This window comes from Larus michahellis, chromosome 3 (genome assembly GCF_964199755.1).
Source record: "Larus michahellis chromosome 3, bLarMic1.1, whole genome shotgun sequence".
Taxonomy (NCBI): Eukaryota; Metazoa; Chordata; class Aves; order Charadriiformes; family Laridae; genus Larus; species Larus michahellis.
Window position 1 is genome coordinate 51,228,365 of NC_133898.1, and position 12,564 is coordinate 51,240,928.

The window sequence follows — 12,564 nt, forward strand, 5'->3', positions numbered from 1 at the left end:
CAGACCCCCCAGCTGGCACCACTCATGTCTGTGCAGTGCTGTTAGGGCCCCCGTAAGAAACGTGTTAATAATTCCCCCCATTTAGGGCAGAGCTTAACTTTTTAGCAGGTTTTCACTTTCTGCCGTCAACTTTCCAAGGCCAACCGGTTCCAGCGCTGCTAAAAACGTAGTTCCTCCCCCCTTCCCCCCCATCTCCCCCGGCGCCTGGCCCAGTTCCTCCCTGCTCAGCCCGGCAGGTGGGCTCTCACCCACCGCAGGGACCGGCGGCGACGGCCCCACGCCCGCATGGCGGCGGGGGCGGGTCGGGCGCGTCCCCGCGGGGGGCGGGGGGGGGGCGGGCTGCGCGCTCCCGCCGCGCCAGCCAATGGCGCCGCGCGGGCCCGCCGCCGCGCGGCGCGGCGGGGGCTCGCGGGCCAATGAGGGACGCGCCCGCGCGGCGGCAGCGGGGCGGGCGGCGCGGGCCGCGGTGGCGCCGCCTGCCGGGCTGGGCTGTGCCGGCCCGGGCCGGGCGGCGGCGGCGGCGGCGGCGGGGGCGGCTCCTCCTCCCCCCCGCGCGGCGCTATGTCACGCGGCGGCGCGGGGCCGGCGGTTGGGACTCGGTAGCGCGGGGCGAGGCGAGTGCAGCCTGACCCGCGATCCCGCCGCCGCCTGCCACTGGGAAACGCGCAGCGGCGCCGGGGCTGGCTTCGCGGCGGTCGCGCCGAGCCTGCCGGCCCGCCGGGGCCCCGCACCGCCCGCCCGCCGTCGTCGCCGCGTCCCGCCGCCTCCCGGCCGGCGGCGCCTCCCGGCCGGCGGGGTTCGGCGTGGCCGGTCGGATGCCGCCGCAGCAGGAGGGCGAGGCGGGCTACATCAGCAAACCGGTACCCGGCGGCTGCGAGGTGCCGCCGGTGCCCCCGCGCAGGGTGCGCAGCGGCCGGGCGGCGGCGGCGCTGGGGGCGGCGCTGGGCGGCCGCTGCCGGGCGGCGGGGACCGGGACCGGGGCCGCGGCGGGGGCCGGAGCCGGGGCCGGGGTCGGAGCCGGAGCCGAGCCGAGGCGCAGTATCAAGTGCGTGCTGGTGGGGGACGGCGCCGTGGGGAAGACCAGCCTGGTGGTGAGCTACACCACCAACGGGTACCCCACCGAGTACATCCCCACCGCCTTCGACAACTTCTCCGGTAAGGGCCGGGGGGCGGCCGCGGGGACCGGGGCGGGCGGGAGGGGGGTGCTGCCGCGGCGGGGAGCGGCGCGTCCCGCCCGCGCCAGCCCCGGGGCTGTGGCGGGGCTGATCGGGGTGGGCTGGGGGTGTCCGGCTTCCGTTATTTCCTTATTTATTTATGTGGGGGCAGGACCCTCCTCAGGCAGGACCGGAGCCCGTTAGACGGCTGCCGCGGCCAGCGGTACCGGCTGATCTCCGGTGTAGCGTAGCCGGGCTGGCAGCTGGTGTCGCGCCCGGCCGTGCGGCCACAGCCGAGCTTCAGTGGTGAACTTCTCCGGTCTCAGACTTCCAGCTCTGGGCGAGATAGGAGCAGGAAAGCTGAAGTACTTGCCTCGTCTCTCCATCGCGAAGGGGAGGTTTTGGGTTGTCTCTCTGGTTCAGCGGGGGCTTGTCGTGTCCCGGGTGTGTAGAAGATCGTGGAATCATAGAATGGTTTGGGTTGGAAGGGACCTTCAAGATCATCTAATTCCAGCCCCCCTGCCACGGGCAGGGACACCTCCCACTAGATGTGCAAGAGGGTAATAAACTACACCCTTCGTAGCAGAAGGAGGACGTGGGGCCCTTGGCTGGCTGTCCCCGCTGCGGGTTAGTGGGGGCACTGCCTGCCCTTCTCCTGCAGCGACGTGAATCGGAAAGCCCTGAGGGGCTTGTGTGTGCCCGAGTGTTAGCGATAGACTGCCTTCCAGCTCTGGGAAGTTGTTAAAACTAAACTAATTGAAGACTGAAAGAGCTGAGGGGTGGTAAATCTTTTTTTTTTCTTTTTTTTTTTGTAATGGAAAACGTGTGAAGTTGGACTCACCACAGTTTTCCCCCCTCCCTCCTCCTTTCTCTCCAAAGCTGTCGTGTCTGTCGATGGCAAGCCGGTGAGACTTCAGCTCTGCGACACAGCTGGTCAGGTCAGTGAAGCCACTTATTTGATTTAAGTGACAGCGGGAGGGGAGAAGTTGTTGCGCAAAATAGTCTGGCTAATGACTTCATAGATTTGAAAGGATTCCCAGTGTTTGATCATCTTATTAAACTGCTATCATTTTCACTGCTGCTTAACCCGCTGCTTTGCCCGGTGTCTGGTGGGGGACATACTGTGCCTCCATATCGGGGCTGGGCACAGGCTGCTGCTCTGCTTAGCTGGACTAGAAAGGCTGAACATATTGGGGATTCAAGGGCCACCTGGGTTTCTCTTTGAGTGGTTGTCGCTGTCTTTATTGTTGCTAAATAACTGTGGGTTTAAGAACTATGGTGTTTGGGGTGTACATGTGCAAAGCATCCACAGCTGTGTAGGTGTCCAGAGATAGGCACTGTGTTTTTGAAGTGGCAGAAGCTTAAGGGAGAAAAAAGTCTTCTTGGGTGTTGTCTGTGGAGACTTCATATTTGCCATTCCCACCCCTTTCAAAAGTGCTGCCGCCCTAAAGCTGAGGTTTGCTGTAGTCTAAGTCCTGAAGGCTTAAGGGTGGCTGGTGCCTTTCAGCCCCTAGTTTGCCTCATACATAAAAAGAATATTTTCTGCAAGTCCCTGGCTTGTACCACCCTGAGCAGTGGGCGACACTGCTTGCCAGGGGTTGGAGTCTGGATAGCCGAAAGTATTTCGCTACCTGGTGTGTGTTTGAAGGCAGTGGGAGTTAGGTTCCTGCGCAGCTTTGTGGATCTGGGTCTACGCCTTCACCAAAATCACACTGAAAAATCTCAGTGGCCTTAACATACAAACCTATTTAGATGAGTTGTAACTGGGCGCCCTACTTAGGAAAGGGGTTTGAAGGGCTGTGCAGTCCTAGACAGTAGTGTAGGACTCCCATGTGCCCTATAAACCAAAGCTAAAATCCTATAAGCAGCCTTTGCGGGTAACGATACGAAGTAGAACAGCAGAACTGTCCCTGATTTCATGCCCTGCCGAAGAGACAGGGTGGTACCGCAACAACCGTGGCTGTGTGTGTTCATATACAGAGTGTGGCAGGTGAAATTGCCACTGGGTGACAGCCTGTGGACAGGCAGCGCCCATGGAAACGCCACCGCAAGTGGCAGGAGGGATGGGCAGGCCCAGTCACCTCTGCCGTTAATGGTTAAGATATTTGCCCTGGCTGCCCAAGTGCAGCCGGAAAGGGTAGAGTCACTGCCTTAAAAATGAAGAGGTTATCTAAACCGACAGAAGTCGTCCTGAATCAAAGATACCTAGCTGGATACTTTTTGGTAAAACAGTGCTGCAGTGAGATGGTCACTGAAATCTGCAGCAAAAAAAACCCACTCCAGGCAGAGGGAAACTGTATTTCAGCATCACCAGCTCGAAGAGGTGTAGAGTCCCTGCAGGTCAGGTACCTACCGTTGAAACTGCAGGAGTGCACTTGGAATATAAAGGGCGCTATTTCATCTGGGTAGAAACCCTTAAGATCTGGGTTTGGCTTTCAAACACATTGAATTGAGCCCTTTTGAGGTTGCTCAGGTAGCAAGAAGAGGCAATTACATGGCGAGGTGCCTTTCTGTAAACAGCCCCGTGGTTTAGAGCGGCAGCTCTCAGTAAGTGCGGGGTCTCTCTCTCGAGCCAAGCGGTGAAAGCCTTGTTCCCTCTGAGGCTTAATCTGAGAATGAAGAGAGCTAATGAAGCTTGCTTTCTTGACTCGTGTTTTATAAATCGCTGTCTCTCTCGGAGTAGCTGCTGGAAGAAATTCATTCAAGCGAAACGAGACTTCTGAGGCTTCCAGGGGGCTTTATACTGCATATCCTGGGCCTCCAGAGACTTTAAAGCAAAATTTCACATCTCGAAAATTAACATGGGACTTGCAATTCAGCAGTAAACTGCTGGTACCAGAGAGATGTTTTCAGCTGTGTGTGTTCTTTGCACTTTCAATTCAGAGCTTTTGAGAACACGGTCCGTTTTAATTAAAATGTCACTGCCGCTGAGGCAAATCCTACCTGTTCAGGCTGCTAGTGTTACCCTGCTTTTATCCTGCTGTCAGCATAAAAGCAGCCTGCCTGGAGTTAACCCTTGCTTCTTGCTGCATTCTTCGCAGAGGATCAGCACGCCTTTTGTTACCTTGAGGTGTTTGGCTTTCTTCTGGCTAGTTCCTGAAGCTGAAAAAGGGTCTGCTTTGCTGGAGTTTGCACTAAAAGGGGGGCAAAAAAAAAAAAAGGAGGTTAAAAAAAAAAAAAGGAGGTAAAAAAAAAAAAAGAAGGTAAAAAAAAAAGAAAAGTAGCGCTAGGAGGCCTGTTTGCAGTTTGTTTGATGTGGCATGGGTGGGAGGGAAAGGTAAAGCTCTTACTCTATGCCATTGGCATGTTAAGCCTGCACATTGTGAGTCGTTAGTGCTGCCATCAGATTTAAATCCCTGGGCACAATGGCGGGGAAATTATTCCCATATCCTGTAGGATGTTGTTAAGTAGTCACCTGTTTAAAAGGTGATTCCAGGAAAGGTAGCTTGCTGCCACTTGTCTGCTCCGCACGAGCCCGCATCTGGAGGTTGGGGTGTCAGCAGCTCATCAGAGCTGCTCACTGACTCACCCTTCTGAGAAGTGGACCTGTAGAAAGTGCCTTCTCCCTCCCATGCTTCAATTTTTGGCTTCGTTCCTCATGTGCCGTAACCTACTTCCTGCGGCATTGCTCCCATGCAATAGGGCAGAGGGCCGGTGTACAAAGAGTGAAGGAAATTAATAGCACTCAAAACAAGCTGTGGCATTAGTCAGAAAATCTCAGCTACATGGAGAAGCCACCACCTTCGTCCTACATTCCCGGTGGTGGCAGAGTGCCTGCTGGCTGGCAGCCATGCAAGGTGAGACCTCAGGCTGGATACGGGCAGCTTCTGCCCCTAATGTTGGGTGGTCTGGGTGCTGCTGTCAGGGTGCCTCTCAAGACTGCAGCGGCAGGTGGTCCTTAGCTCCTCCAGACATCAGCTAGGGAGCGTATCGGGGTGTCCTCCGGGGCTGATGTGCTCTTTCTGTTGGGTGCTAACTCCTATATCATTCTACGCAGGATGAATTCGACAAGCTCAGGCCTCTGTGCTACACCAACACGGACATCTTCTTGCTGTGCTTCAGTGTGGTTAGCCCCTCGTCCTTCCAGAACGTGAGTGAGAAGTGGGTTCCCGAAATCCGATGTCACTGCCCCAAGGCGCCCATTATCCTTGTTGGGACGCAGTCGGACCTCCGGGAGGATGTCAAAGTTCTCATCGAGCTGGACAAGTGCAAAGAAAAGCCGGTCTCGGAGGAGGCTGCGAAGCTCTGTGCCGAGGAAATAAAAGCTGCGTCCTACATCGAGTGCTCTGCTTTGACTCAGAAAAACCTCAAGGAGGTCTTTGATGCGGCCATCGTGGCTGGTATTCAGTACTCAGATACCCAGCAGCAACCAAAGAAATCCAAGTGTAGGACTCCAGACAAGATGAAAAACCTCTCCAAATCCTGGTGGAAAAAATACTGCTGTTTTGTATAGGGGTTGCGAGGACCTTAGTGCTGCTCTGAGGAAATCAAATAGAAGCTATATTAGCTGAAATCTCATTCTGTGTCGTCCCGAGTGTATAGTGTAGATCTGTATGTATGTGTATATGTTGCTACTGGATATCTTGGTTGCCCTTTTGAGGGTGGCAGAAGGATTCTTAGTTAAATAATTGCTATAAATCAGGTCTGACATCCGGTGTCTTGACTAAAACCTTTCATTAAGGAAGAAGAGCATCATGTGTCTGTAAGAGTAGAAGGATTTGTCCAAAGGATTCAGTTTCTTAAAGTTGTAAGGTGTACGCGATGGGGAGGAGCACACCAGAGGCCTTTGCTGCCAGGGCTTCGCAGGAGGAAATGCGCAAGCAATGGTGGAAACATGGAGCTCTGCACATGGACGATCAAAGGGAAAAAATAACACTGTGCCTCCTAACTGACATTTGTAGCTTTAAAACCCCACTCCTGCTCTCTTCTCCGTGTCTTCCCAAGCCAACGCTCTTAGGGATCAGTTTAAAAAGGGTATGCGAGACGTGTAATCTATACGCAAATGCCACGGTTGGAGAGGTCATGAATATACCTTCAGCATGCGGTGAGGGAACCTAACCCTAATGGAGCTGACATCTCGTTTGTCACCTCCTGACTTTGTGAAAGTCCTTTCTGTCCTCCTTCCCCTGCTCTTCCCAGGAAACCGCGTGGAAGCCTGAGGAACATGACCAAGCTTTAACTCGCTACCTCGAGCAGTGGCGATTTCATCTGTATTTTTGCAGACATGACGACAGTTCATCTATTTCAACTGAAAGGAATGTAAATGCTGTTGTGTTGCGGTTTTTTGGTTTTATTTTTTTTGTTTTTTTTTTTTTTGTAAAGAGATGTAACAAATAATGGTGTAGCACCATGTAAACCGCATCTGGTTTTAGGTCTACAGCCAAGAATTTCAGGATGCCCCTGCTTACCTTTTAAGGCTGCTAAATAAATAACAAATTGGGCAGATCAAGATTTATAACAAACAGGACTCTACAAACTGAGGCTGCTATGTCCTCTTCATGATGCTGTTTTCAACCAAGTTAACATTTCCCTTCCAAAGGCAACAGTCACTTCTTGTTGAATCTTGTCCAAGCTCATAATTGTGAAACTGGCTGAGGCCACCCCGGAAATTTAACTGATTTCCCCCCCCCCCCCCCCCCCCCCGGATCAGTCCAACAGATCAACTGATATGTGCCTAAAATGTAGCTGAGTGAACTCAACATAGTGCAAAGTTGAGTGTGACCTGTTCTCTGACTAAATCTGGTTCCTGCTAAACTAAGCCTAATTCCAGCCCCGGCGAGTTTGAGAGACCTGAGGCATAACGTGACTCTCTGCAAGAATTGGTATTTTAACTTATTCTGCAGAGGATATTTACTTTGTGCTGTCTGTCTGCTTTTTTATGGCCATGACTACTTTTTTTTTTTTTTCCCCTAGATACTTGAAGATCAGAGTATGGTTTTTTTTTTCTGTCGGCCATAGCCTTGAAGTGACCTTTTTCATAGTCTTAAACTAAACTACAGCGACAGAAAGCTGGAACCCTTTTTTCATCAGAAATGAATCAATGCTTGATAGAAAGAAGAACTGTGGAAGCCATTTGAGTTGATAAAGCCGACCACAGTTTACCTCCTGGCCCATTAAAGAAAATGACACTATGTAAATGGATTCTGGGCTGTATTGGCATAGGCTCCACAGGCAGTATTTTTTCCTCCTCTACAGCAAAATGAGTGCAGAATGGGTAATGTTCCATCGCTGAAAACTTGAAAATAGGATGGAAATCTTTACCTAGGGCCTGATTCAATAAAAATGTGTTGGCTTTTGCACTGGAATGGCCTGGAAAAACAGTTTCCATAGCACAGAAGCTGGATGCATTTAACTTGGTTGCATCTGGTTGGTAATGGTTTAATGTTTACTGGTCATGAAGTTAACGTCTGAGCTTTTATATTTCTTACTCGAATGCTTTGACAGGACTTCAGATATGCAGTCATACCGTCATCTTGGAGAAAAACATAAAGCCAGATTTCTCTTGGGTGCTTTGCTTCTCTGTAAAATGGTCTCAGTCGATCAAAAAATGTGTGTTTGGGGAGGAGACAGGCTTGAATCTGAGCAGCTTCCATTTGCAAAAATAACAAAATTTCTTCTGCAAGATCACACTTCTTTGTATCATGCCGTACTGGAAGCAGTAGGTTATATTTTATCAGCAGCCTGTTTCATAGTCTGGAGTAGCATTACTTTTAAATGTAGCCAGCTGTGACTGTTTCTGAAAATGTGATGTATATACAACTTGTTATAGCCCTTTACTAGGTGTGTGTAAACTGAGGTCTAATAACTTTATGAATACTGCTCTACACGGGGCTACACAGGGTCTAGGTTTTAGAAATATTACTTTTAAAATCACCAGTATTTTACGAGCGCAAGTGAGGGGGAGATGTATCTATGTAGTCTATAATCTGATGTGCCTTATAAAAAAAAAAAAAAAAAAAAAAAAACAAAAAAAACCCGACCTCTCTTCTGTTTTCTAAGTGTAGGCTATATTCCGAAAAAAATATTTCATGTGAGAATGATATAAATGAGGTATTTGGAAATAAATTCTGACCTGTGTATGTGTCTGCCTCTGCTGCCCGCTCGGGGAGGCTGGAGGGCAGTCCCTGGCCATGCACCGGGGCTGTGCTCCCAGTGCCCTGGCAAAACGCCTCTGGTTAAAAAATAGACTTTTCCCCTGGGCTGCCCCATCCCCAGGGGCCTGGGCTGGGTGGGGAGATATGACGGCGGGCTTTCTGCATCCCCAGCAGCACTGCAGCCTCTTGCTGTGGCCCCACGAGGCATGGGAAGGCTTCTTGTGCCCGCTTCCTGAAAGTGGGGCGAGCGGCAGGAGGAGCATGGCCTGGCTGGGGACAGCTGGGGGGGATGCTGGGGCCGGTGGTGTGGTGTTTCAGCTGCCGCAGGTTGGGCCATGTGTGTCCTGGGTGAGCCAGGGGGCATTTTTGGAAGAGCAGAGCCCGTTCCCTCGTGGCACCAAGGGTCTTGTCACCCAGGATCTTGTCACCCTCCTCCCTGGGTCTTGTCCCTTGTGCTAGGGCAGAGGCAAGCGAGGCTTAAGGTTGTTCGTGCCCACCCCCAGCCATCCGTGATGGCTGTCCTGGAGCTGTGTTAGCCAAGTGGGGAGCGGCAGCTGGACCCCTAGGCATCCCCACGGAGCCAGTGGTCCTGCTGTGGGATTACTCCAGAGAAGGAGCTTTGCTCTGGACCAACGTTTGTAAACTGTCACCATTGCGTTTGTTTTTTGGGAGGTCAGTGGAGCATGCACACCGGGGTGGCATACCAGGATGCCCTCCTGCGCTGCCTGTATCCCAGGTTGTAATACTGATGTATTTTCAACAATCGAAACGCATGCAGCCTGCACGAAGCAGAGGAAGGAGATTGATGCACCATTCATCTTCCCCATGGCCGGTTCCTCATTCTTTGACACAAAGTCTTGGCTGCTTTTCTGCTTTGTTACCCGGCATGCTGGGGGCTGCCAGGAGTCTTGTTCACCTGGCCATGCCTGCAGCCCAGCCACCCTGCCCGAGTGCCTGACCCACCAGTGGGCTTCTTTCTGGTGAGTACCAGGTGTTGGATCACTGCTGCTGGTGCCTTTGAGGAATCAGTTCCACTGGGTTTGTGCACTGGGTGGCGGGAAGTCAGGATGTGCTCGCTGGAGACCCAGCCACCCCACCTTTGCATGCTTGCTTTGCAGGAAAAGGGGTTGCGCTAGCCGAGAGCCCAGAATCCAGTGCTGCCAAATCCTGGTGCCAGGATCCATCTGCTCCCTGTGGCGCGATGCTCTCCTGCTGAGGTGGGCTGCTGTCTTACGCATCCCAACATCTGGACAGGGCTAAGGTAGTTCAGGTCATCCTTTACACCAGGGCAATGCTGTGCATGTGTGTGCTGCTGTGATCAAAAGGCTCTTTCAGCTGCCCTGTGTGAGATACTGGATGGGGTGGCAGCTGAGGCTGATAAGAATGTACTGAAGTAAGCCTCGTTGTACATAAGTTTTTCCAGGGATGCTGAAATGACTGCTGCTTTGTGATGGATGGAGGTTCCCAAGAGAGGATTTTGTTTTCTTTCATATCAAATTAAAGTGCTCTAGGAAAAACTGATTTTTTTTTTAACGGAAAAAAATGTCACTTTTACCATTTTTCTCCATGTGCTTTGTGCACTGGACATACCTCTAGGGTATGATTGAGGGTTGACTAGAGCTGAGACGTTGACAAATGCGTCAGTTCTGGGAGAGGAAGTCTCTGAGGAAACTTCGCCACACTCGTACTTTGCTTTTTATTTTCTTCATAGACATCAGTTACTGACCACAGAGAGGAAGACACTGCTGCAGGAGGTGGCCTTTTTGTATGACTGCATGCAGCTGACCTAATATTGTCATATGTATTATGCTTAAACATTGAACCTCGCTGAAGTGCCCATTTAGTGCAGTCCTCTATGGTATAAGCTGGGGAACAAGCAGTTGTGTAATTCAATTAATTTTACCTTCTGAGGCAGAGTATTCTTCAGTGTTACCGTTTTATTTCCCCACACTCTTTTAACAGGGCGTTAATAAATCAGTGATGTGTATGAAAAAAGGCAAAAAGCCCCAGCTCGGACCAGCTTTTTTAATTCAGCCCCAGTTTTTTTAATTCATCGAGGGAAATGCGTCTAGAGGAGGAAGCATGAGGAGCTGCCCTGCTGATCTGCAGGGGCCACACCAATCTGAGGAGCTCCACTGGCTCTTCAGCGCAGAGCAAGGAGACCTGCAGCAGGCACCGATTCAGACACTAGTGGTGAGTGCAAGAGTGTCCCCAGATGTCTGTTGTCGTTTAGGTCTGTGCATTTAGGTCAGATCCCGATCTTATTATTTGGAGGCAAAAGAGGAATCATTTCACCAAAGTCAGCAGAGATGCAGACCTGTAAAGCTTTATGTAGCAAGAAAAAGACTCAAGCAGGGATCCCTGTTAAGCTTCTGGAGTTGCGGGTGTGCTTGTAATGATACCACCTCTATATTGCCCTTCCACCCTAACTTCACTCGAAGGGGTGAGTATTGATCTTCTACTCCTGAGTTTTGCTGCTTTTAGTGATCTTCTGGGTCCAGCCCGCCTACTTCACGTCCCCTGTAAGTTTTAGCTTGCCATTTCTGTGCATAAGCATTGATTTAACCAACAGACGTAGTTTTAGTGTCTGCCTCTCAGAGTCCCATAGAAGTCCTTTGGGTGTTGTTCATCAGAGAACTGGCTTAATCACTTGGCTAGTGCAACCCCAACCCAGCATCTCTTGCAAATTATTTTGCTCACCCTTTCTAAAAAGTGTGTTGTTGTCCCCAGGCTCCTCATACACCTGTCTGATGTTTACAGCTCCTGGTTCACAATTTATTCAATTAACTCCAAATGTCTTTTAAAAATCCTTTTTTCTGGGGTGGTAATTTTAGTGGCAGTGGCCTAATGGGGATGATAGGGATGGGATAAATATGACACGGGATAAAGCAGGGTGCTTGTCAAGACAGCTGATGATTTTCCTCTCGCTGCGGGATGTCCCTGGCTGTGTGTGTGTGCTGTGGGCCCTCTGTGGCCACCTCGTCTGTGTCCCCGATGCTGGCCCCTGCAGTGGTGCTACTTGCTAATGATGGCAGAAAACAAATCCCAGGCGGAAATGTGATTTTTATGTTTCGCGTTTCCATTTTGGAGTTGCTGATGGAGTGAGAGCTGCATGCATGGAGTCCTGCCTTTTGTCCTGGCAGGCACTTGGTCTTCCATGGTTCAGCGGGGGTAATAACACCGTGAAACAGCTGCACCGCTTTCCTCTGCCTCGCTACACCTCGCAGTCTTTTGGTGGAGGAACGCCGAACAAGATTTATCTGAGGGCAGCACTGGAACAATTGCTCCCCAAGTCATCCCCTCTTTCCACAGCCACCTCACCCCCCCCAACATTCCCCTCTCTATAGGCAATTTTCTCATTTATTTTTAATTCAAAACGGCGTGTTGCCCGAAGCCTGGTACTCAGCATTTTTCTGCTCCCTGTATCCTATTCTTCCATCTTTTGAGCTCTGTCATGGCCTTTCCACATTTTAATTACAAGCTCAGCAGGCTCCGGGCTTCCCTGTTCCTCAGGGCTGAGCAAAACCCACTCCTTTTTCTTTCCCTTCATTTTCGTAATCTGCCACAAGCCACCTGGGTGAATCTGGGGAGAAGACGGGCGCCGTATGGCAGAGCAAAGACTGAAGATGGGGCGGCGATAGCAAGGGGACAAAGTCTGTCCCGCTGCTCGTTGTTGCGGGGGTGATAAGGCAGCATCGAGCGCCTGTGCAGCGGGCGGCTGTTGACTTCTCAGGGCGAGGGCGCCTGTATCTGCTGGGCTACAGGCAGAGCCCTGGCCATTTTCAAAGGGCTTTGAAGTACCCCTTGACAATCTCCTCCGGGAGATAAGAGGTTGCAGGGAGAGGAAGGAGTTCCTGGAAACAGTTTCAGCAGCACGTATGTTTATCTAGGCTGGGTAACCCAGGAGGAGGCCAAAACCTGGGCTGCCGACACCCGAGACGATATGCAGGGATTCAAGCAGAAAACGCAGAGTAATGTGAAACCTCAGGTTTTTAAAGTTTAAATCAATAATTTTTATAACATCTGACTCAGGCCTGCAGTTGTACGAGGCAGACGTTGGCGGGTGCATCCCCGCCTGATCCTTTCGGAATCTGCATGGAGCTCCTGTTGTTCGTGAATTTGCTTTCTTCCTCACTGGTGCCAGCCAGCCCCAGAGGTCGCACACCCGCTGCATAAAGAAGTGTTTGTTTTTCTTTGTTTTAAACCGAGCTCCCGTTCGTTCCATCACGTACCCCCTAGCTCCAGCAATGTAGGAGGTGGTGAGCAGCAGTTTACGGGTAAACAAGCAGCCAGGTGACCAGGTAAATGACAGTGAG

The 12,564-nt window shown here is 51.6% G+C and overlaps 1 protein-coding gene across 1 annotated transcript; it reads left to right on the forward strand.

Moving 5' to 3' along the window:
- Window positions 1-681: 681 nt before the first annotated feature.
- Window positions 682-8,231, forward strand: RHOU (ras homolog family member U). Its single transcript, XM_074580132.1, has 3 exons — window positions 682-1,155; window positions 2,034-2,092; window positions 5,152-8,231. Exons 1-3 carry the CDS (start codon window positions 816-818, stop codon window positions 5,605-5,607), a joined length of 855 nt encoding a protein of 284 aa, XP_074436233.1. The 5' UTR covers window positions 682-815; the 3' UTR covers window positions 5,608-8,231.
- Window positions 8,232-12,564: the final 4,333 nt, after the last annotated feature.